This window comes from Cibotium barometz, chromosome 64, assembly GCF_041138505.1.
Source record: "Cibotium barometz isolate CiBa-2024 chromosome 64, ASM4113850v1, whole genome shotgun sequence".
Classification (NCBI taxonomy): domain Eukaryota; kingdom Viridiplantae; phylum Streptophyta; class Polypodiopsida; order Cyatheales; family Cibotiaceae; genus Cibotium; species Cibotium barometz.
The window spans coordinates 31,335,564-31,361,288 of NC_141109.1; the positions used below are offsets into that span (position 1 = coordinate 31,335,564).

The 25,725-nt window shown below is 44.1% G+C and overlaps 1 protein-coding gene across 3 annotated transcripts in view; it reads left to right on the top strand.

Annotated features, from left to right (window-relative positions):
• LOC147603530 (pyrophosphate--fructose 6-phosphate 1-phosphotransferase subunit alpha-like) overlaps positions 1-23,712 on the top strand; it is a 46,226-nt gene extending 22,514 nt beyond the window's left edge. For all 3 annotated transcript variants that reach the window (XM_086796929.1, XM_086796930.1, XM_086796931.1), the window contains exons 6-20: positions 5,937-6,050; positions 6,172-6,239; positions 6,365-6,448; positions 10,001-10,054; positions 10,137-10,217; positions 10,769-10,862; positions 11,141-11,214; positions 13,109-13,219; positions 13,392-13,436; positions 13,515-13,571; positions 13,719-13,823; positions 22,388-22,504; positions 22,869-22,972; positions 23,082-23,247; positions 23,332-23,712. In XM_086796929.1, the coding sequence (XP_086653055.1) occupies positions 5,937-6,050; positions 6,172-6,239; positions 6,365-6,448; positions 10,001-10,054; positions 10,137-10,217; positions 10,769-10,862; positions 11,141-11,214; positions 13,109-13,219; positions 13,392-13,436; positions 13,515-13,571; positions 13,719-13,823; positions 22,388-22,504; positions 22,869-22,972; positions 23,082-23,247; positions 23,332-23,460 (1,403 nt within the window). In that variant the 3' untranslated portion in view covers positions 23,461-23,712. The remainder of the gene's footprint in view (positions 1-5,936; positions 6,051-6,171; positions 6,240-6,364; positions 6,449-10,000; positions 10,055-10,136; positions 10,218-10,768; positions 10,863-11,140; positions 11,215-13,108; positions 13,220-13,391; positions 13,437-13,514; positions 13,572-13,718; positions 13,824-22,387; positions 22,505-22,868; positions 22,973-23,081; positions 23,248-23,331) is intronic.
• Positions 23,713-25,725: the final 2,013 nt, after the last annotated feature.

The window sequence follows — 25,725 nt, forward strand, 5'->3', positions numbered from 1 at the left end:
TATATATATATATATATATATATAAACAGACGCCTCTAACGTCTCTAAAAAATACGAGTCTTTCGAGGTGTGTACCATACCCGCCTCGTACCAAACGCCTCTGACGCCTCTAACAACCTTGATCCTTAGTGCTAGGCTTCATTATGGCTGAGTCTGCCTTGTATCTCTGGAGCTCTGTGACATAATCTTAGTACACAGATGTTTGTATGAATGTATGCTCTTTTGTGTGTGTGCGTGCATGGGGGGTGTGTGTGTGGGTGCATATATTGATACCAAGTTCTACACCCACTATTGGGCACTGATAATATTAGTGAGTATCTAGTCAATACTATGCATGATGGAGTTGATGGATTATTGTCTTGTGGATGACTACCATGAGGTTATAAATTCCACTTTCTTATAAGGTGAATTTGGGCATGTTCCTGGATTCATCTAGGTATATATATTGATTGGGATAAGTATACTTTTCGGACTACTCGGAATGTGTCCAAAGTCCCAATGACCATTTAAGTGTGAGCCAGGAATTCTGAACTTTCCTCTCATAAGCCACTTGTAGGCTAAAAGAGAAATATAGAAAGGCGCACAATGTGCAATGATTTATATCTAGACTGCCTAGACGGTGGCCAATGCCTTCGAGAAGTACCAGGCTCTCCATGATAAGTTCCAGAAGATTTTTCTTCGGGACAATCTCCCTCCCGAGCTTCCCCGTCTAGATCGGAGGACCACAAGATAGACCTCCTCCCAAGCTTGGATCCCTTGAGCAAGTTTCCGTACCGCCTATCGAAGGCAATGGAATTGGAGTTGGATCGCCAACTCCAAGAGGAGTTGTAATCTGGCCTCATGCGCGCTAGTGTGTCGCCATTTGCAGCCCCGATCCTGTTCATGAGGAAAAAAGATGGTTCTTTTCGATTGTGTCAATTATTGTATACTCAATAAGCTGACTATCAAGAGCAAGTTCCTGATGCCTCGAATAGATTACATTCTCAAGAGGCCAAATGGGCCAAGGTGTTCTCGAAATTGGATTTGAAGAGTGGGTACTACCAAGTTAGGCTTGTTGAGGAGGTATCCCCAAGACAACCTTCCATACGGAACCGGCCCACTATGAATTTGTGATCATGCCTTTTGGCGTGACGAAGGTCCCAGCCACATTCAATTCAATTCAACCGCATGATGATGCGGATATTGAGAGACTTGATAGGAAAGTGTGTGTTTCTATTTTTGGACTACATATTGGTATTTTCAGCTATGGTTGGACAGCATGACATTGATTTAGAAAAAGTTTTGAAGTTGCTGGAAAAGAACGAGCTCTATGTCACTACCTTGGATACATAATCAGTGCTGAGGGCATCCGACTTGATCCGGCCAAGGTGGTTGAGATAGTCAATTGGGAGATACCATAGATAGCTTACGATATCCAATCCTTTGTAGGCATATGCCAAGCATATTCCACCCATATCGATAGATTCTTTGACCTCTCGGTGGATCTTATCGATCTGCTTAAGGATGTCAAGACTAGAAGGCAGCGGATCCGAATGACTCCACGAGCGTTGGAGGTATTCAAGAACCTCAAGGTGGCTTTGTCACAAGCTCCTTGTCTAGCGCTTGCCTTGTGGGACGAGCTGTTCTAAGGAATCATTATGCGAGTAACATTGCGATTGAAGCCATTACCAGAGAATGGCTATCCAGTAGCTTACATGTCTCGTAAGTTACTACCCGTGGAAAAGAATTACTCAGTCTATGATTGGGAACTCGTAGTAGTAATTCAGGCTCTGAAACATTGGAAGCATTTCTTTTATGGGTGAGAATTTGAGGTTCACATTGACCATTAGGCATTGCGTTGGATACAGACTATGCCAAGTGTACAATGGAGTGACCATCAGCACCGCTAGAGCCAAATTTTCCAACAATCTGGTGGCATGATTGAGTACAAAGGCCAATCCAGTGGCCGATGCTTTTAGCAGGAAGGGACCAATGACTTTGATTTAGAACACTAGAATAAATCTTGTTGGTAAAAGACTAGATGACATGAAGCACATGTACGCGGACTCTGAGGAATTTAGTACACAGTGGGAACATGCCATAGGACCATGCCACTTTTTGATACGAGATGGTTGGCTTTTCTACAAAGGCCACCTTTGTGTCATGAACTCGTTCAGGGTAGCTCTTCTTCATAACGCCCATGACACCATCATTGGTGGTCATAGGGGCACGAATTTGACTTTGGAGAAGCTAGAAAGGCAACACTATTGGCCAAGAATGAGGCGAGATGAGTTCACTCATGTGCATCGTTGTGACGTTTGTCAGAAAGTGAAAGCTCCTCATGGGAAGAAGATAGGGTTGTTACAGTCTTTACCCATTCTCGAAGGACCTTATCTATGGATTTTCTTGCAAATTTGTCTCCCAATCCGGGTAGCATAATACTCAGTGCTTAACTATTGTTGATAGGTTGAGCAAATTTGTTATACATGTTCCATACAGGGCCAATGTGACCTCCGAGGACATTGTCCACTTGTTCATTCGGCATTGATACCCGATTGGTGGGATTCCTAGGACCATAGTATCAAATTGAGATGCCAAGTTTACCAGTCATTTTTGGAGGGCATTGTTTGACAATTTTGGTACTAAACTAAACTTTTCTAGTGGGTTTCACCTACAGACAGAAATTTACAATCAATTGGCCTTCGACGTGATGAAGTGTTATGTCCACAATTAGCATGGTAAGTGGGAATCAAATTTACCTTTAGTTCAAGTAGTTTTTAATGATTCTTTTTCTTCAGCTGTTGGCATGACTCCTTATGAAGCAGCGTTTGGAAGACCATTCCAATCGCTATTGACCAGAACCTTGTCTTCAGCACCTGAAGCGAACAGATTGACGGAGTCCTACTAGGAAATCTTGGAATCAATCAAAGACAGGTTGGCTAAAGCGCAAGAGGCCTATACTCGATAGGCCAATAAAGATCGAAGGGGTGTGAAGTTCTCAGAAGGAGATTGGGTTTATCTTTGGATTATGAAGCAAGGGCTAAACAGGTGGGCAAGCGATGCCCAAAGTTATCTTTTAGAAGCTTCGGCCCTTTACCTATCCAGAGAAAGATCAATGAGGTGTCAATGAAGTTGACGTTACCTCTCAGCTGGACTATGCACGATGTGTTCTATGTCAGTTGGCTAAAACCATTTGCAGGTCCAATCCCTTCAGAGATTAAAGACGAAGTGGAATTAGACATAGTTGATGAAGCTGAAGTGATAGTTTTGGAGAAAATCCTTTTGCACCGCATCAAGCACGGCTCCAGCCGAAGACAAAGAAAGTTCCTCATGAAGTTTCAAGACCTAGGGACTTACGAAGCGGTTTGTCTTGACAAAGAATTCTTTGAAGACAATGCGGCTTTATTGACGGATTATTTAGAGGCTATGCAACTTTTGTCAAGTTAAGCAGAAGGGGATGTTTTGTGCATCTCGCACTTGGATGCCACGTGGACATATCTGAACAGCAGGTGCAGGACTTGGAGTGGAAACTAGTCGCATGTGAGCCCCAGTCCGGGACGAGTCGGCCAAGGTTCCATTCTAAGTGTCCAAGGTCAGGTGTACAAGTCCCGTACATGGTCTTGGTCAAGTGTGCATTGTCCTGGGCATGAAGCAGTGCCGGTCCGTACTGTGAGTGTCCCTTTGGAATGATGTCAGGTGTTCTGAGTGTTTGGTTTGCAACCAGATACCATGCATCTGAGTGCATGTAGGAGAAGGGAGCAGCCCTTTGGGCTACCCCAGGAAGGGATTTGTAATCCCTTAGTAGGCACAGGGTAGGCCTTAGGCCACCCATTGGGGCCAGGGAAGCCCATTGCCCTCTAGCCCATGAAAGGGTCTAGGCCCTTGGTGTCCAACCCTTGGGACTGGGCAGCCTGTCGGCCAGCCCATGTGGGCTTGGTCAACCAGTTGGCCAGCCCATTGGACTGGGCAGCCAGATTGGTAGGTGGACAGGGCACATTGGCTGCCCAGCAGCCCAGCATGCGCAGCCTGGACAACCTGCAGTAGGCTGCCAACAAGCAGGTGTGAAAGCACAAGATTAAAGGCATCAAAAATCCAGGTTGTGGAGAATAAAAAGCAGGCGGACTGCCTTTTCTGCCCACAGACCAGCAATAGAAGGACCTAACTGCCTTTTCTGCCCACAGACCAGCAATAGAAGGACCTAATAGGGCACCAAAATGTTGTTTTGCATTTCCATTAAATATATTCTGGGAGATTTTCAAGAATAAGAGTGTTTTTCGAAGGTTTCATTTTAGTATGTAATGATTAATGCTTGAAAAAGTCAATGAAATGATGACCCTCCTTGCCCTTTCTATTTATAGAAAGACCTATAAATAGCATTGGTTCATTAGGCATCTAAGCATTCACAAGGGGTTGCTGAATTCCAAGGGCCAGAACAGCCAAGGGAAGCTCTCAGCCAAGGTGAAGGTGAAAGGTCAAGAACGAGATTATTGTTTACAGATTTGCATCATTCTTATAAAGCAAATAGACCATTCGTGGTGGGGGCCCTATAGAGGCGGGACCCAATACTTTGTCCAACTCCCTCTCTCTCTCTCTCTCTCTCTCTCTCTCTCTCTATATATATATATATATATATATATATATATATATATATATATATATATATATATATATATATATATATATATATATATATATATATATATATATATATATATATATATATATATATATATATATATATATATTTCTGCACCTCTCTCTGTATGTTGTGTGTTATCTTCGTGGCGAAAGATTGCTGAGTTCTGTCCATTGAAGTTACCAATTCTACTCATCAAGCTTCCGCATGTTACACCGAGAGATACCTAGCTTTGGTGACCTTGAAAAACACAAACGACACGCAAACCTTACTTTTTAGGTTAGCTCTTATACCAACTGTAAGGGACTCCTCCCAAGGATCACCTAATACACAGCATAAACAAGATTAGAGAAACCAAATAAAAGGGGTGCGTGCAAGATCACCGCCCAAACTTCAGGTTCGTGTCCGCAAACCTTCCCCCAGTGGCTAAGGTTCCACTCCCACGAGTCCATGCCAATCAGCCCTGGCGTCCCATACCACGAGTGCCTGTCCACAAGGGCCTTCGACAAGACTGCTCGTGATCCGCCATGTCCATGGCAAGAGTAAGCCTCTTGGGCAAGGTCCAGACCACAATGAATCAATAATAACCCAAGACTCGCTTATATAGTGCATGTGACAAGAAAGGTCCAAGAAGTGTGAAGTGCCTCTATGTGCATGATATGTCATGGTCCTCTCATAAAATCCAAGGCCTAGCTTTTATGAGCCTAACGACTGTACCCTAGTGTGAAAGTCTCCCCTAATATGAGAGGGGATACATAAGCAATGTAATCCTTTGCTAGGTGCAGTCCTTGTCTCAACTCACCATTGATTATCTAGCAATGCTCCATACGCTACCAACCAGAGGTAAAATATTACCTTCTGGCTTGTGCCAGAACTCCAAAGTTTCCTCCAAGAAATGCAATCCTTTGTTAGGTGCAGTCCTTGTGACAACTCACCACCTATTATCCAGCAATGCACCTTAAGCTATCAAACAGATGTAAAATGCTACCTTCCATCCTGTGCCACAACTTCAAAGTTTCCTCCAAAAGAAAACATGTATAGCTGTGGAGATGTGATGATTCTCCCCCACTGGGGCTGTGTTCTTGGAAATTAATTGGAAGAACTGAGCTGTAAAAGGCTACCACTTTTAACAGTGTACTTGGGAAATGTAGGGGGGTGCCATTGATTCCAATTTTTGCTTTCCATGGTACAGGGATCTTTTCACCTTAAGTAATGATAATTCTTGTAGTTGTAATGATCCATTATTATGATGTTGAAGCGTGATAAGTAGAAGAAGTAACACCTGCATTTTTTGACTTCTAACAGTAAGGTATTAGTGCAGGTGGCTATGATTTGTTGGGACGGACCAAAGATCAAATAAGGTCGGTGCAACAAGTGAATGATGCTAGAGCAGCCTGTGAAGCCCTGAAATTGGATGGGCTTGTTCTAGTTGGTGGTATGTTACTCTTGATGTGAGCTATTGGTTGTTGCGAAACACCTGAAGTTACGAGCACGTGATAGCATAGTTCATAGTTGATAATACACAAAGGTTTAACCATATTCTGCAAGCTTTGCAGGCTGCACCACGAATGCTGATGCAGCGCAGCTGGCTGAGACATTTGCTGCCACAGCTTGCCATACTAAGGTACTCCTGTCAAACTTTTCTGACCATCTGGTCCTTTTGGTGAAGAGGCTTTGTTTTGTCATGTAAATAAATGCTTTATTTTCTTTTCAAGGTTGGGAAACAGCCTGAACCTACATTTGTCTCAGGTCATTGGAGTTCCAGTAACACTGAATGGTGACTTGAAGAATCAATTTGTGGAAGCTGATGTTGGATTCGACACTGTTTGCAAGGTACCTTTGAGAGATTTAAAAATCTTTGGCAACCTTTTGATGCAAAATAGGATGCTTTTGTGGATGAGCTTGAAAACATGTAAAAGAAATGCTTGGGTAGTGACATACTTCAGCTTTGTAATGGAAAGTGGGACTAACTCTTGATTATCTTGTGGTGGAGCTAGAAAATGTAATTGGGTTGCTCAGCCCTTGAAGGCCGGTATCCTGGGCCTGTAGGAAGGAGCTCATGGCCTCCGCCACGAAAAGAAACAAGGGGGCTAGCAGGCATCCCTAGCGCGCCGAGTGGGAGACGGCAAAGCGCTCGTTGCCATGTGCTCCCCGAGTAAGAACCTGGCTGTGAGCTCTGGAGTAGAGGGTGGATACCCCCCAAATCCAAGAGGCGGAGAAGCCCAGGTGAAGCATACTCCCCACCAAGAAGGCCCAATTCACTGTCGGTCCCTTGTTCCCTCCAAGAAGGCCCAATCCACTGGTGGTCCCTTGTTGAGAATGAGCAAGAGCACGACTGAGTGCAGAGAGAGACTGATGTTGACCAGCAATATAATCAGCACATTAACAAAGGATTAACAAGGGGATTAATCATTACACAAGTGAGTCGTGGAAGAGCATATTTGTATTGTGATAATTGGTCCTTTTTATAAGAAAGGCCCCCTTTACAAGGTGCGTGCATATGCTGCCACCAGTCATGCCACATGTCAAAGCATGATGCCAAGTGTCCCCAAGAGGTGTCACCTTTACACATCATTGCTTACATAAGATCCTTATAAGAGGTTGTTCATACACACTAAGGAACCCATACACTAGCCGTTGATCACACACACTAGAGCTGCTTTATTTAAACTAAGCTTACACACACTAAAGTGCTAGTTTACACAACCACCTAGCCTAATCTCTCTCTAGGAGAATGAGTGTGCTAATTTTCTAAATTCAAAGAACAAAATGCAAAAACTAGCCATGAGCTAATAAAGCACGTAAATACTTCTGACTTCTGCGTCATAGCATAGACCCAGCTGAATGTGGAAAGGTCATCAATGAACGTAACGAAGTAGAGATAACCTCCAATGGATGATGTCCTCATGGGACCACATACATCACTATGTATAAGCTGCAATTTTTAGGTAGCCATTGAACCATCCTTGGGAAATGGTGCCCGATGCATCTTGCCTAAAATGAAACCCTCACATACATGCTTGACAGGTGAATCAAGTGTCGGCAATGCGGAGACCATATCACACCTTTGCAGGCGTAGCATACTAGCAAAGCTGAGGTGACTAAACTGAGCATGCCATGGTTTTGCGTTGTCACATTGGATGTATAGACATTGCATGTGTATCACATGCAACTCTCTCGTATGCATCAATTCTGTAAAGACCATGACTTAAAGTACTGGATGCAACAATAATATCCCCATCGTGTGTCATCCGTAAGACGCACCACTAGGGCGGACCCATCAATGGCCAAAAGTGACAGGAGATTCTTCTTGATACCTGGTACATACAATACACGAGAGAGAGTAATCATCCCACCTAGGAGTGAGCTCAATCTTTTCAACACCACTATCAAAGTACCATACATCATCACTTGTAATTGCCATGCATACATCATGTAAGGAAGGATCATAGCTGCAATGTACCTGGAATACCACTTCAGCTTGAGCATAGCTAGCTGAATCCTTTTTGTCAGCACTAGGTGCTGATGCATCAACCATAGACATGCGAGAGTCTTTCTTCGCCTCCTCTTTTGCAAGCCTTTTCCTGCACTCATTTATGTAGTGCCCTAGTTTTTTATAGTACTTACATTTATCCTTCTTGGACTTCTCCCTGGACCCGTGTCTGCAACCTAGGCAATTGTCCCACCTTTAGTCTTGTGAGCATTGGCACTGGATGCCTTTCCTTTACCTTTGCCTTGAGTGGCAAAAGCTTGATCACCAATCCTCATTCCGACCTATTTGTCCGGATTTGCTCCTCTTGCAAGAGCAAAGACGTGATCCCATCAAAAGAAAAGGCATTTGCATTGCCTTTCATGAGCAAACAAAGTGTAGTATCAAAGCCGTGGTATGAGTCAAGCAATGCATTGAGGATGGTAGTGACAAGTGAAATATCTGGAATAAGCTCATCAGTGTTGGCTAGGTGGTCTCGAAGACCTTTCACCTGCGTGAGATACTCATCCATAGAGTCATTCTCATCCAAACGCAACATTTCCAACTCCTTTTTCAGGTCGGCCACACGAGCCTCGTTGCACACCTAATATAGTGTTGCAAGGGCATCCCATGATAACCTAGTAGTGATACACGAACATATATGTGGTATAATCCTCCTCTTCACTGAGAGAGCAATGAGGGAATGTGCATGTGCATCTCTAGAATCCCATCGTCTTGATCTGCAGGAGGAGGTACAGGTGCTAGTATGACTGACGCGACTGTAACATCTCTTGTAGAAGTAGCAAGAGCAGGCTGCTGCACTGCAGAAACTAGATGTTCTGCATCTCTTGTAACTATTTCCCAAAGCCCTTTGGCAACGAGTAAGTGCCTCATCGTATAAGTCCACAATGGGTAGTTAGTGCCGTCAAGCTTGTCTTAGCATCCCAAACACATCATTACCAACCATACTGTCTGCAAGTGTACTCTCTCTACCCAACTGAATGCAAGTGATGCAAAACCCCCAAATATTGCAAGTATGTATGCTATTGATCGCAATGTGAAACACTCCAACTAGCTCTATGAAGGCCCACAAAAGTATTGAAAGGAGCAGGGATAGAGATTACTTTTTGTAATTTCTGCAAGCTCGGTTAACGTACTTCGATGCCGGTACCACCGATGAGTAGCTTGAAGACTCCCACACTCATGGCTGCAGCCGCCTGCTGCGGAGGCTGGCGGTGGCTCGTCGACGGGGACAGGCTTTGGCAATGTGGCCCATCTGCTGATATATGAAGACCGGGAAGGCCATAATACTCCACACGTTGAGAGAAGGAGCGATCCGAGTTGGGGATGGCCAACTCTTGGGGGAGGGAATCTGGTAGGGCCTCGTGAATTCGGAGTGTCAGACGGCCTGTGGCCTGGGGGACAACGGAATCTGCCCTGTGTGATGGAGGAAGGGTGTGCCGGCCAGGGGAGATGGTGGGGGTGAGGGAGAAGGCAGAGGATACAGTGAAGTGGGGGCGGAGGGGTGGGTCGGGAAGGGGAGGAAGGGATACAACATAAGTGGGGGCGGGGAGGAAGTGGGCCATGTGGAGGGGAGCGAGGGCAGAGGTGATGGCGGGGGTGAGGGGCGAAGGCAGAGGATACAGCAAAGTGGGGATGGAGAGCCATGCAGAGCCAAGCCAGGCCAGAGGTGATGGTAGGGGTGAGGGCGAAGGTCATGTCGGCGAAGAGGCAAGGGCAGCACGTGGGTGCGTGAGGCGAGGCTTTTTTTTTGGGGGGGGGGGTGTGCACGCAGAGGGGGGAAGGGGTGGTTGGCTCTCAGTTCAACTGCTCTCAGTGATATTTCTGTTTAGCATCAAGTTTAATTAGTTGGCTGTATGGAGTTTTTGACGAAGGTATCGAAATGATTCTGGCAGGTGAATTCTCAGCTGATTAGCAATATTTGCACTGATGCTTTATCAGCAGAGAAGGTACTTTGCATCCACACTTTGTGCTCATGTTCACTGTTCATGTTTGCTGTTGCTAACCTCTGCTTTGACCTTTTCCATGCAGTATTATTACTTCATCCGTCTGATGGGGAGACGGGCTTCTCATGTGGCTTTGGAGTGTGCACTTCAGTCTCATCCAAATATGGTAAGGTTAGGATTTCAGAAATTTTTATGTTGTTATCCTCTTTTCTAATGCTGAAGCTCTGCGCTTTTGTTGAAACCAGGATCATCCATGCATGCCAAGTGTTGCATTTGTTTTGCAATTGAAAGTGTACTTGCATTATTATCTCCTTGATGGTTTCATTGAGCGAGACAGCTTTGTGGCTGTGATTATGTGGAAGTTTACTTGGAATTCATGTACCAGTTAGTACAGGTGCTAAACTAGCTGTATTCTTATGCATGTTTATGCAAAGCACACATACTTTCATGTGTGCGTGTGCGTGTGTGTGGACGTGGGTGTGAGTGTGAGTGTGAGGGGGTCTCTCTCTGTACATTTGACCTAGTAGAAACTATGGTTTTTACAAAAAAAAAAGAGTGAAAGGTTGTAAAAGGTCCATTGTGTTTCTCTATGTTTGAGGTTACATGTTAATCATGTTGTTCAGGAAGATGCAGTGGGTGTGGAAGCATGTGTTTCATGTGAATGCTTGTCTCTACTGTGCATTGTCAGCTTCATTCAGTATTGCACGAATTCTGCAGGTCATGCTTGGGGAGGAGGTTTCAACATTGAAGATGACTTTATTTGAGGTTACCAAGCAAATATGTGACGCTGTCCAAGCTAGAGCTGAAAAAGGTATTGATTTCCGTGCTCTGCAGTTAGTAGATGACGACCTTCCACACTGAACCTTGTTGTGAAAGTGAAGTAAATGTATGCTGTAGATTTCACCCTGACAGGAGTGTTTGAGTGCGCATGTGCACTCTCTGTGTGTGTGTGTCACTGGCAAGTGTGTACTTTAATGCAAATTATCAATCACCCCAAAGACTTTTCACTTCCAGTGCTTGTGTGGTACCCATTTTCTAATCTGCTATTTTTAGTTATCATTCAGTAATGGATTTATGTATCACTTGCAGATAAGTATCATGGTGTTATTCTCTTACCCGAAGGCCTTATAGAAAGCATTCCCGAAGTATATGCTCTTCTTGAGGTATGTGTTTATTTATAAGCACTGCCATTAATATGCAATGCCTTGCACACACAAGCTTTGCTATCGTCTTATGAACATTGACAACCCTCTTAAAAACAATGATAACATTGTGCAATGTCCATGTGTGCGGGCTCTGTTATGGCTTTTGGAGCTGTAACAGAATTTAGCTGTATGCTTGGGTAATCTGTAAGCATATGTTTTTGAAATTATCAAGCATGAGGCCATGTCAAAGCTTGTTTATGCAAGGCATTACATAAACAAGCTTTTGCATGCCAGTGGGCTGTGGGACTGTGGATGTGCAGGTCCCAGGCTCGAATCCTAGCACCATAGCATAGAGAATCCCTCCCCACTCCCGCCCCCCCCTCCCGGCGAAAAGGAAAAAGCTTTGCCATGGCCTCATGAAGGTCCACACAGGAAAACACAGCCAAGTGATTCTTCAACATCAGGTATTCTGGTGGTGCGAGAATGAGGGCAGCCATGGGGTATAGAGCCCCCAAGTGGGTATCATGGGGTACGAAGCCCCCAGATGCTCAGCCCGGTAGCCGTGGTACAAGGATGAAGGGAGGAACAAGGGGTTGCAGGTTCTCAAGAAGGGATCTAACTCTCAGCCAAGGGGACAAGAAGAACATGTGCACGCAGAACAGAGCATTAGAGATTAGAGCAATCCAAGGTTGTAGTAGAAGGTTTTGAAGACAAGGTCCAAGTGGTCAAGAGTGCCTCAAGTTTTGGAAGCAGGATGCCAAGGATGTTGTCCACATGGAGCAAAGGGATGATGTTAGTCATCCAAGATTAGTTGGATCCGTCATCAAGCTTAACTGGAGGGGATTTCACATGCATAGATGTGGACATGCTTAAATCCCCTATTTTAGCTAGGATTAGGAGCCTTTTCAAGGCATTGACCAGCCTGTTTATGGGATTTTTGGTATGTTGCTGCCCAAGGACTTGGCCGACAGCAGTCGGGTAGTTATAGGGTCAGTTCCATGAGCCTATAAATACGCAAGTGCAGTTCATTGTGTAGTCATCTGATCCCTGATAGGTGAGACAGGTCTTAGGCTTAGCTGTTTCCTTTTGGAGGCCATGTTTGTTAGGATCTATGTTGCACAGTTCTTGAAATAGGCAGTTCTTCCCGCATGTTACAACCATCTGGTGACCCTAGAATACCATCCCCACTGAGAACTTGCAAGGTGTATGAAGTGCTGACCACGACGCGCGGTCAGGAGCAAGAGATCACATGCGATTAAGAGAATTGACAGTTTGACAGTCGAACATTATCTAATTTGTGCTTGGATTCAGATTCTCAGTTTCTTATCCAAGGTGATTTGGACTGGAACGGCCTTAGGTCTTTGAATGTACCAGATCTCTGCATGTGATGACTGAGGAGATATGAAGCACCACTAGCGTCAAGCAAGACTCTCCTTTTTCTCCAATCCTCTTTGGACTCTCTATCGACGAGGTAGCTGATTTTATCGGGCAGTCTGTGGAGCTGGATCCACCTAGCAGATACCATCGTTACGCTTCTTCTTTATGCAGAGTGGTTTTTTCTGGGTCCCCTGTTCACCATGAGGAGAGATGCAGAGGATCGCCTTTGTAAAGTCTGTAGTTCTTTGACTAAGTTAGGAGGAAATGCTTTCACAGGCACTTCCAGAATCCACATTGAAAAGTCTATTGTTTAACTCCTTGGTACTTCCAGCAGCCATGTATGGAGCCCCTTTTTGGGGACCTGACCTTTCAAGAAAAGAGTGGAGTAGGATACATACACTACTGTTCTCAGGCATAGAGAAAGTATTTGTGATAGTTAGAGTACACATATATTAGCTCTTAGTCATAGACTAGTGATTGCACCCCATCATAAAAAAATGGGCCTCATGTAAAACTCTACAAAAAATCTTTGCAGGAAATTCATGGTCATATGAAGCAAGGGGTTCATATTGAGGATATTCCTTCCCAGCTTTCACCATGGGCATCTGCATTATTTGAATTCTTGCCTCCATTTATACGCAGTCAGGTATGATATCTCTCATCTTCTCTGTAAAACTTCTTCTGAAGTGGCGAGAAGCTAGAATCTGCTGCTTAAACACTACAGGTCGTGATGTTATCCATCCTCATCCAAAGTAAACCATCTTGCTGAATTTGAAAATTCACCACTTGAGACGTGTTGCCCTTTTCTGCTAATGTAGTTTTTGCTGGAAAAGGAATCAGATGACTCCGTTCAGCTGTCTCAGGTACTAATTCATTCTATCTTTTGATGGAAAAGATACTTTATGTCTGCCCTTCTCATATTTTATTTTGGTGACAAGCAGATTGAGACAGAGAAGCTGTTTGCACAGCTGGTAGAAACAGAGATGAATAGGAGAACGGTGTGATCTTCAAAACCATCTCTTCAAATGGATTGCACACTAACATGCTTCAGCTAAAAATTGTGCTTCCTTTTTCACCGTGTTATGCCAAGTAAAGTGGCTCCTACATATAGACTCATCGATTTCTTTTACCATTTGGATCTTCAGAAAGCCGGGACATACAAAGGAAAGAAATTCAATGCTATATGCCATTTTTTTGGTTATCAGGCCCGGGGCTCTTTGCCCTCCAACTTTGACTGTGATTATGCTTATGTAAGTATCTTTTGCGTGCAATTTTTTTAAGTTTACACATGGATGAAGAGAGGTTGCATATGAACTGGGGTAGTTGTTGAAGAGGACCTCTGCAGTTTGCATGCGAATTGAAGGTATGCAGTTTATAAAGAGAACATTAGCTCGCTTTTAGGAAAAAGCCATCCTCTGAAATTTGTAGAAAGTCATTACGAAAGTACTGCATCTTCATGAAGATGCGGGCAATTGTCAGGGATGCCCAGTATGAATCGAGAGGAGGCCACAAACATCTCTGTCTATTCAGTTGAACTGTGGCACCATGACAGCTCTTGGAAGGTTGGAATCCTGTCCATGTGAAGGTCTTCACTCCAATTGCTCAATGAATAGCCTAATTAGAGTGATGGTGACAGCTTTCTGCATCCCTCTCTCTGTGCATCCATCCATACATCAAAACATTTTTATAGATAGATATATAGGTACCTGGTAGGTAGGTTTGTGCGTGCAGTGTGTGTGTGTGTGGAGAAAGAGAGATGGAGTGATTGTCAGATAAATTTTGGCGAGCTCTCTCTCCAACAGTTTGAAGAATTTGCCCAGTTTTTTTAGTTCGTTCTCATAGTTCCACCCGCTTCGGGTGACTATGACTGTACAGTTTACTATTTAATATAAACAGTGGTTTCACAAAAAAGAAGAAGATTGTCAGATAAATTGAAAATCAGATTTCCCTACGGTACAATTTTCCAAAACCTTTTGGATGTTTGGACGTAGCACACAAAGGGTTCAGAATTACAAAGCTTTCCTGTCACATGCACTCTGCACTGTAGTGCATGGTGACAAGATGGCTCATCATCATCACATTATTAGTACCTTTTAGGATGATAATTGTCATACGCCGTGACTCCATTGTAATCCTCAATCCAGGATAAGTCAGGCACAAGCTACGTAGGTCATTCTCAGCCTTAGACAGTCAGTCCAAGTCCCTTAACCCACTTGAAGAGATGCATTCATGCATGTAGAGTCAGTAGAAGCCTTAGAGTTTGCATCAGGACATGTGTACCTTTATGCATAGCATTTATCCCATATGCATGTAGGCCATCTAGACCATTGCAAAAGCCTTCAGATATCATCTAGCAGTCATCAGTATTTATCCAGTATTATTCCCATATTTTTCAGCATTTATTGGGCATTTTTTACATCATTTATATATTTTTCTTGGACAAGTGCAATCGGCCAGCTCTGTAGCCAGCCGACCAGCACCCCTTGTCCATATAAATAGCTGAGCATATCATCCATTTATTCATTCAGATCATAATCAACATAGAAGTCATCGCTTGGAGCCTTCAGCACAAGGAGCATAAAGCGATTGCAGAATTCAGCACCTATTCCTCATCAGCACATAGGATCATCAATGCTTGAGCAATTCAGCCTCTATGCAATAAAACGCAGCATCTACAGCATTCAGCATTCAGTTCCCCTTGCGTTTTCAGCATACATAGAGTTTTCAGCACCCTCATATGCATCGTTTTGCTACAATCACTTGGTGAAGGTAAAACTCAGCATTCATACTCATTTTCAGTGTTCATACATAGTCTAGAACAATCCCAATCAGCCCCTTCTCTCAGCCTCAGATTTGCAGCCTTCTTACATCCATTGGGAAGAGTGCATAGGCTCGAGATTGGACATCATTGGTGCTTCTACAGCCGTGTGCAGTTCAGCCCGACTCTTGGTCTTCTTAGATCTTGCGTTTGGCTTATCATCAGTCCACCGTCAGTCTCTTCAAAGTAATAAAGCAAATACTATTCCGGTAAGGGGATAGGGGGCCCTGGAGGGGTAATTCGGGACTCCATACGATGTACAGTTTCTCTCTCTCTCTCTCTCTCTCTCTCTCTCTCTGAGCATTTGTGTGACAGGATCCTCAAATTACGAATACTTCCGCTGCATGTTACATTGGTATCAGATTCAACTGGTCCACACACACCGTATTCGAGCGTGAGGGCATCCTTGGATGGTCAGATTGCGTTACGGCACGACCACTGACTTCAACATCATGTCTACAGAGGAGAGTACCCATCAGTCGGAAGACGTCTCCCCCGAAGGAGACGTTGCTCTTCCGACTATAGCAGACACCATAGCTCTACTGAGAGCTTAGAACCAGCTTCTCTTGGAGCGTCTCCAACTCTTGGAGGCAAGAGCAGCACGTCCTCCTCCGCCTCCAGCAACCCCCGACTACATCTCCTCTTCTTTCAGATGGAACAACAAAGAAGAGAAGACGAGGCTAGACAGGAGAGAAGAAAAAGCAATGAAGCAAGAAAGTAGCAAGAAAAAGCAGAAGCTGAAGCAAGAAAGTAGCAAGAAAAAGCAGATAGATGGGACTATGAGGAAGCCCAACGTAGGATCGAAGAAGATCGACGGCGGCAGGCTAAACTCGTTGCTCGGGAGCACCAACGAGAGCTCGATCGAGAACGTATGTTACTCGAGCACCAAAGGGAAAAGGAGGCCTTGCATCTTAGATACTAGCACCTCTCTTCAGTTTCCCTAGCCTCAGGTGCCACCAGCCAGTAGTCCACGACATCGACTACCGTCATTCGAAGTCAACCGAATTTCAGTAAGTTTGATGGTAAGTGTGATCATTTAGCAGTTAATCAGTTTATTCATCAATTTACTGCTCATTTTCCATTAGCTAGGATCACAGATCCTCAAGGTAGAGTCCATGTAGCGACTCCCCACCTTACGGGTGAGACAGTCACTTGGTGGCAGCATTGGTCTAGTCTTCATACAGACTAGACCACAGGTGTCATAGCTTTTAGTTGGGATACACTTGTTCATGACCTTAAGACCCGATTCCTTTCGCCCCAGTATATGACCGGTCTGGCAGATGAGTTCTATGGACTCAAACAGAATGGGTCTCTAGTGCTTCAGTTTTCCGGAAAGGTTATCACTTTAGCACAACAATTAGGGCTATCTGAATAGGCCAAGATGGATCAATTCATTCATGGATTGGATCCCAACATCCAGTTCACAGTTCACAACTTTGAACCCAGTACCTATGACCGGGCTTTGACTCTCGCTCAAAATGAAGAAATGAAGATGAACAGAGGCAAGTCCAAGTAGTCATCACAGTCCAGTACTAAACCCTAGTAGCAGCAATCTGCTGCGCAGCCAGGGAAAGGTTATGCATCTTCTAAAGATGTTAAGAAGGACGACAGTAATAGCTCCAGTTTAGGGGGTAAGAAGGATAAAGAATTTGAATCTAAGAAAACCCTTGATGAAAAGGCTAAAGGAGGCATCATTGGAGGTTATCTTCCTCCAGAGGAGCAAAAGAAATACCAGTCAGAAAACAGATGCTTTTCTGTCATATCATAGGGCATGGTAAGAAGGATTGCCACAAATGGCAAGCGGAGCAAGCCTACAAAGCACCTTTTGCCACAGTTACCACAGCATCTCCAGCTCCTTCAGCCCCGCCTACTACCATCAATGCGGTTCAGCTTTTACCTTCTATGCATCCTATGCCATCCGTGGTATTTGATGCTAAGCACGAGGGTGAGAGCGGTGTTGCACAGAAAAGTCTCATTCGAGCTTACGGCTCTACCAAGGGCCGATAGTTTGTAGTCTTGTTTACAGTTCTGAGGACGCCATCTCTCCCCAGTTGGCTAACAAGATGAGCTACACATTAGTGCCATATCATCTGGATGTGGATGGGTTTACACCTGGTCTTTGCATCCATATATCGCCTTTGAAGTTCAGAAGGCCTCATTCCAACGAGATTTCATTGTCTCGGCTCTTTTGGGGTGTGACATGATCTTAGGAATTAAATGGTTTTGTCAATATGAGCCTATTCTTGATTGGGGACATGACACTTTTACTATTTGTAAAGGTTTTTCTGAGCCCGTCATGATTCATGGGGATAGAAGCATCCTTGGCATCCCATCGATTTCGTATCTCCAGGCCCGATGAGCTATCTGCAAGGGAGCGGAAGGAGCACTACTTTATGTTCGTGCTCAGACAGCCTCTACCTTATCGGTAGCACGTATCTCATCTTCAGTCTCACAGTTAGCAGACCTCCTGTCCAGACATCAGGACATTATGCTTAGGGACGATCTTTCGCCTAGTCTCTCTCCATCACGTCCGGAGGACCATCATATTAATTTGGTCCCTAGATCAGAACCTCCTAGCAAGTTCCCCTATCGTCTTTCTAAGACTTTAGAGGGCGAGCTAGAAAGACAGTTATCTGAGCTCCTCTGAGCCGGATTCGTTCGGCCTTCTTCCTCACCATTTACTGCACCCATCCTATTTGTCCAAAAGGGTCGACAAGTTTGCACGCCTTTGTGTAGACTACAAGGCATTGAATAAACTCACCATTAAGAATAAGTTTCTTATGCCAAGGATTGCGTACATTTTGGAGCGTGTAGACGGTGCAAAATTTTTCACTAAGATCGACCTCAAGAGCAGTTACCATCAGGTCCGCATTTTCAAAGCTGACATTCCAAAAACAACTTTCCGGACAGAGCGTGGTCACTGCGAGTTCGTAGTCATGCCTTTTGGGCTTACAAATGCACCAGCAACCTTTAATAAAATGATGTCCAAGATTTTCGCAGTCCTTATTGGTAAGTGTGTCGTCATCTTTCTTAATGACATACTTGTATTCTCAGCCACTGCGGAGCAGCATGAGAAAGATGTGGAGAAAGTCTTGCAACTTTTGCGAGATAATGGGCTCTAGAGAAACGTCAAAAAGTCTATCTTCGGCATTAAAGAGGTTTAATACCTGGGCTATATCATCGGTTCCGATGGGATTCGACTGGATCTCTCAAAGGTTCGGGAAATCTTAGATTGTGACATCCCTCAGACTGCCCAAGAGATCCGTTCTTTCGTAGGTCTTTACAGCACCCATGTTCACCAGTTTTCCAACCTGGCAGCACCTCTCACCAACTTCCTCAAGGGGGTGAAGACTCGTAAACAAAAAGTCTCAGTCACAAGCAAGGCACTTATGCATTCCGTGCACCTTAGAAAGCTGCCTCAGAAGCGCCTGTTTTGAAGTTAGCATCTTGGGATGAACCTTTTGAGGTCATTATCGATGCCAACAATGTAGCCATGGGTGCAGTTCTCCAGCAGGACAATAGACCCGTGGCCTACTATAGTCGAAAGTTGGATGTCGTCGAAAAGAATTATTCGGTTTATGACAAAGAGCCTTTGGGTGTGATCACAACACTCAAACATTGGAAGTCTTTCCTTTATGGACAAGTCTTCACAGTCAAAATAGACCACCAAGCACTTGAGTGGCTTCAAACCATGCCAAGTGCCCAGTGGAGTGATCAGCAAGCCAGGTGGAGTCAACTCTTTCAACAATTTGGAGGAATGATCGAGACATCCTTGGTAAGCATAACCTAGTCGTAGATGCTCTTAGTCGAAAGGCCAACATCCAGGCAGTTGAGGAGTCTCGAAATCACGGGGAAGAACTTAGATAGCATGAAAGACCAGTATGTCGACTCGCTTGAGTTTGGTACTCGGTATAATTTGGCTCTCACTTCTAAGCTTGGCCATTATTCAATGCAGAACGGTTGGTTGTTCTTTAAGAACCGTCTCTGTGTCATTTGGGAAAAGCGATCGGCTCTTCTCCATGATACCCATGACTCCTTAGTTGGAGAACATAGAGGTATCAATAGTACCCTTGAGAAATTAGAATGGTTCTTTTATTGGCAAAAAATGAGGCGTGATGTATATTCACATGTTCAAGCTTGTAAGATTTGTCAAAAAGTTAAGGTTCCACATACAAAGAAGGCTGGGTTACTGCAACCTTTGCCTATCCCCAACGGACCTTTTTATCGACATATCTATGGACTTTGTAGGGCCTCTACCAACATCCACCGGATCCCGTAACACTCAGTGTTTTATCATTGTGGATTGCTTCAGTAAGTTTTGTATGCTCATCCCATGCAAGCATATGGCCACAACTGAGGACGTAGCCCGTCTTTTTCTCAAACATTGGTACCCAATTTGTGGTTTGCCTAGCACCATTACATCAAACAGAGATTCCAAGTTTACCTCGCATTTTTGGAGGGCATTATTTAAAAACTTTGGAACTAAGTTACATTGTCTAGTGCATTCCATCCCAAGACATACGGCTAGATAGAAATATGTAACCAGTTGGCCTTTGATGTTCTCAAGTCGTATTGTCATGACCAACAATTCAAATGGGAACATTATCTTCCATTGGTCTAAGCCATCTTGAACGATACTCATTCATCCAGTGTCGGACGGACTCTGTATGAAGCAGCCTTTGGTTGCCGTTTCTCTTCTCTTTTGACGAGATTGGTGTTTCCATCTCTTGAGGCTAATAAAACGACGAAGTATTTTCGGAAATCTTTGAGTCAGTTAAGGACCGCTTGACCAAAGCACAAGAAGCCTATAGCAGACAGGCAAATAAGTCTAGACGAGATGTTCACTTCAAGGAAGGGGATTGGGTCTATGTGCACATCATGAAACAAAGATTGAAACAAGTGGACAAACGTTGTCCCAAGCTTTCATTTGGTAGTTTTGGACCTTTCCCGATAGTTAAAAAGTTAAGTGATGTCTCCTGGAAGTTGAAGTTGTCTAACAGTTAGACGATGCATGATGTTTTCCATGTTTCTTGGCTAAAACCATATGTTGGACTAGAAGTGTTTGATGCTTTAGATGAACAACAGCCAGACGTGGTAGACGAAGTAGAAGTCATCGAGCCTGAGCAGATTCTTCTTCATCGGTTGAAGCATGGTTCCGGTCTACGGATATGTCAGTTCTATACGAAGTTCCGAGATCGAGGTACCCACGAAGCCGTTTGGCTAGACGAGGAGTTCTTTCAAGAGTACCCCCAGTTGTTGGTGGACTACTTGGAAGCCATGAACCTGTCGCCAAGCTAAGCAGGAGGGAATGTCACATGCACTCTGCACTGTAGTCCATGGTGACAAGATGGCTCATCATCAACAGTGCAACATTGTACATTATTAGTACCTTTTAGGATGATAATTGTTGTACGTCGTGATTCCATTGTCTAGGATAAGTCAGGCACAAGCTACGTAGGTCATTCTCAGCCTTAGACAGTCAGTGAGGCAGTCCAAGTCCCTTAACCCACTTGAAGAGATGCATTCATGCATTTAGAGTCAGTAGAAGCCTTTGAGTTTGTATCAGGACATGTGTGCATTTATGCATAGCATTTATTCCATATGCATGTAGGCCATCTAGACCATTGGAGAAGCCTTCAGATATCATCTAGCAGTCATCAATATTTATCCAGTATTATTCCCATATTTTTCAGCATTTATTGGGCATTTTTTACATCATTTATATATTTTTCTTGGACAAGTGCAGTCGGCCAGCTCTGTAGCCAGTTGACCAGCACCCCTTGTCCATATAAATAGCTGAGCATATCATCCATTTATTCATTCAAATCATAATTAGCATAGAAGTCCTCATCGCTTGGAGCCTTCAGCACAAGGAGCATAAAGCGATTGCAGAATTCAGCACTTCATACCTCAGTGTTTTCCTCATCAGCAAATAGGAGCATCAACGCTTGAGCATTTCAGCCTCTATGCAATGAAATGCAGCATCTACAGCATTCAGCATTCAGTTCCCCTTGTGTTTTTAGCATACATAGAGTTTTCAGCACCCTCATATGCATCGTTTTGCTATAGCCACTTGGTGAAGGTAAAACTCAGCATTCATACTCATTTTCAGCATTCATACATAGTCTAGAACAATCCCAATCAGCCCCTTCTCTCAGCCTTAGATTTGCAGCCTTATTACATCCATTGGGAAGAGTGCATAGGCTCGAGATTGGACATCATTGGTGCCTCTACAGCCGTGTACAGTTCAGCCCGACTCTTGGTCTTCCTAGATCTTGCGTTTGGCTTATCGTCAGTCCACCGTCGGTCTCTTCAAAGTAATAAAGCAAATACTATTCCGGTAATGGGATAGGGGGCCCTTCAATGGGTACTTCGGGACCCCATATGGTGTACAATTTCCATCTCTCTCTCTCTCAAATCTCTTAAAGTGGATTGCTAAACTCGCGAAACTCAGGATACAGAAGACGGTGTGAGCATTTGTGTGACAGGATTCTCAAATTATGAATACTTTCGCTACATGTTACATTTCCTTGCATGGGTGAGATAATCGGGCGCTCTGGACTATCTGGATGGCACGTAATAATGTGGCTTTTAATCAGCCACAGATGGACAAGTATGTCTACTTTCTTCCATCTGGCTACTAGATGTACAATCTTAAGGGAAGCCTTGTAGTGGGGCTTCTCTAAATATGAACAATGTTTTCACACAAAAAAAAAGAGAGATGAGATGAGTCTTTTAATAATGCCATAGGAGAGAGAGAGAGAGAGAGAGAGAGAGAGAGAGAGAGAGTCCATGTTTTGGAAGTTTTCTTTTACATTGGTACGGTGTTTACACATGCGTGCACAAACTGCTCACACACACACGCGGGGGGGTTTGTATGCAAAACTTAAAAAGAGGAGCTTATGTTTAGCTCTAGCTTAATACATGGCGTAAAGGCATTTACTTTTTAGTGTCGTAGTTATTTGGGACCTGAAAGCCTTGTTTATATATGGGCAGGCTCTAGGTCAAATATGCTATCATCTTGTAGGAGCAGGCTTAAATGGCTATATGGCAACCATAACAAACCTAAAGCAAGATGTCTCCCAGTGGCGATGTGGAGCTGCACCCATCACGGTACTTTTTTTGATTCAGTTTAGCTTGCATCTTTTTCATGATATAATTATCAAAAACTCAAAAATATGCCATAAAAGAGGGCTTTGTTTAGTCTGAAAAGTGCTGATTGTATCAGCTGTATAGACATAACAAGGTAATAATATATGCCATCAGAAAAGAAGAAAAAAGATTGTTTTCTTAAAGAAAACAAAGCATAAATTAAAGGCTCATTGCTATGTCGATGAAGAATTGGTAGTATGCTCATGCATTTAGAACAGGGGCATAACTGGTTGAAGCTTCCCATGCTTGCTGTGAACCGCACAGCTTACTCCTCTTAAAAGCTCACAAAAGTTTTGCTTCTTTAAGAACTGGACATTTCTTGCAGGCCATGATGACTGTGAAGAGATGGTTGAGGGGTCCAGGTGTCTCTCAGATTGGGAAGCCTGCTGTGCATCCTGCTAAAGTGGATCTGAATGGAAAGCCTTACCAGTAAGAAGTGATACATTTGGAGTGTATTGGATGTGTAACCCCTCTTTAGACTGTTCAAGATACGTAGTTGATGAACCTTCTGAAGAATCAGGAATTTTTAAATGTGCAGAACATTGACTCACAAAGCAAGCTCCTGGCTCATGGAGGATCTTTATAGGAACCCAGGGCCCATCCAGTTCAGTGGTCCTGGTGCCAATTTAAGAACTGTTACTTTGGCAGTTCAAGACCAGGACTACATTGGTCGGATTCAAGAGTTGTGGGCTTACTTGGAAAAGGTAAGAGGAATTGCTTGATTATGTTCGTGATTTTCACCTGTTATCCTGTTGAAACTCCATAACTTTGTTCTTGGTTGAGTGAAGGTCAAGAAGATGGTCCAACCAGGATGCCCTGAAGAGGTTTTAAAGGCTGCATTAAGCTCCATGGGCTCTGTCATAGAGGTTCTTTCGGTTATGTCTACTCCAGCGTTTCGCGGAACAACCCCTTTTTAACAGCTTCCAATAGCAACCAGAATGCACACTGACTGCCTTAGTTCTTTCTATTACATGATATATGCAGTCAGCTGTCCTTGAGTTTGAGATTTTTGAGGATTGTCTACAAATGGACATCATATGCAGTGCTCAATTGCATGCATTTTTCCTTCTGAAATTTGAGTAAGTCTTGTGATGAGGTTGCGTAGGTACGAAAACCCTTTGGTATAAGTCAAGGAAAATACAATCAATGTTTTCATTTTTTTTGAAAAAGAGACTTCTATTAAGTATGAAAAAACTTTACAAAAAAGGGAGATTTCAAACCAAGCAAAGGGGAAATCTCAACCAATCGTGTGCTGAGATCGAGTGAAAAAAATGCCATGATCCCATTCTCATAAATTGGCCACGTTTTCTCTTGCGGCCCTTGAAGATCCTTGAATCCCAAGTGGCCATGAGCGTGGGGATAATATCACACCAGATCTTGGGTATCATAAACCAAAGTGCCCTCCATGGCCTCAGTGCATCTAGCCTTCCAGATCTGGCACATTGTGATGCTAGCAATAATCTCCCATGCAGTGTCCAACCTCTGTGGTGGAGGTACGTAGCCTGACTTTGGCATGTCCCGAAGAAGACACCGTCGATCCACTTCTTGGGTAATTGGCATGATCATGTCTCTTTCATTTCCTTCAAACTTGATTTGTAGGCTTGACTCTAGCAACCAAACAATAGCACCAAAACAAATGTAGGCGTCTCTTCTCATCCTTCCAAAAAGGTGTGCCATTGCAATCCAAATCCTCTGTGCCTCCTTGCACTCCCATAAGCAACGGTAAACTATCTCTGAAGCTCTTGCACATATGGGACAGGCCGTTGTGGTGCCAATGACCGTTCTCCACTAGTTGGTGGCAAGTCCACCATGTAGAGAAAGCCACGTAAAAGAGGAAATATTTGTTTCCTTGTATGAGTGCCACAATCTCTGCCAAAAAGCTTCTTGAATGTCAAGGGTGATCCCATAAGCCTCCCAACGTGGTCTAGAAGTAGAGACTCTAGATTTGTCCAAGAAAGTGTATTGGCGATTCGTACACCGTGTAACTGAAGAAGGGCATGCTTTTCATGGGGTTAAAAGCAAGACCACTAGACCCCCAGTGATATCATGCTCAGCACTTCTCTCCAAGAGCCATCTATCTTGAATGGAGTAGAAGACCGTTACATCATCCTCACCCAAAGTGGGGAGGCACATGACTTGAATAAGTACCCATGTTGTTGAGAATACCCCAAACTGTAAGTGATGAGGCCCTTCCACGAAGTTCCTTGTGATCCGATGGTTAGGTATGGTTGCATTCACCTGCATAATCCTTTGACGAGTGTCTCTTAAGCGTTGGGTGCGGAGCATTCTTTCATCCTCCGTGAGACTCATGAGCCTTTTCCAATCGAACACTGAGGGGAGAAGAGTTGCCTAGGTAGCCCATTGGATATGCGTAGCTGCTCCAAGAGGTCTACCAAATTCATCCAAGATCAAGCCATTCCACACAATGGGCTACCTGTTAGGCTCCTCAATTGACGGTGGAGGAATATGAACCAAGAAGCTCCTCATGCAATCCTAGGCTCGCAGAAGAGATCTCACTAACGGCGAAGAAGGTGGTCGGTGCTTTGCATCCGAGAAGATAAAACGTGGGTTGTAAATCCAATCACCTCTCGTAATCGGAATGCACCTCGTAATTTGTTGCATAAGAAAGTCCTTCCAAGGCTCAGTGCCGGGAAGAAATCGTTTGACTACCAGCTTACAAAGTAAAGCCTTGCATTGCACCTCCGGTTCAATGATGTTCAATCCTCTCTCTTGCTTAGGCATAATAATGGTATCCCAAGCCACTCTTGCCTTGGTGTGTACAATGCCATCAAATCTTGACCAAAGAAAGTTCCGAATAAGGAGACGAACCTGACCAATGCATCCCTTGTGAAACACCCAATACGATGTGACAAACCAAGTAGTCACCAGCAACACTTAATTAGGTACCAAGGCTCTAGAGGCCAAATCAAGCTTCTTGCTACTCCAATGCTGAAGTTTGCTTTTAATGCCTATGAGCACATGGGCGAACTGCTGTGTAGGTGAGATGTCAATGCCAACTTGACAACCAAGATATCTGGTAGTGCATCCTCTCTCAATCCAAATGAACCATACATCCAAAACCCAATTTGTATATGCGGAGAGTCACTAATCCAAAATCTTGTTGATTTGTGCTAATTAATGGAGGAGCCTGTTGCCAGACAAAACATCTCCAAAGCAGTGTG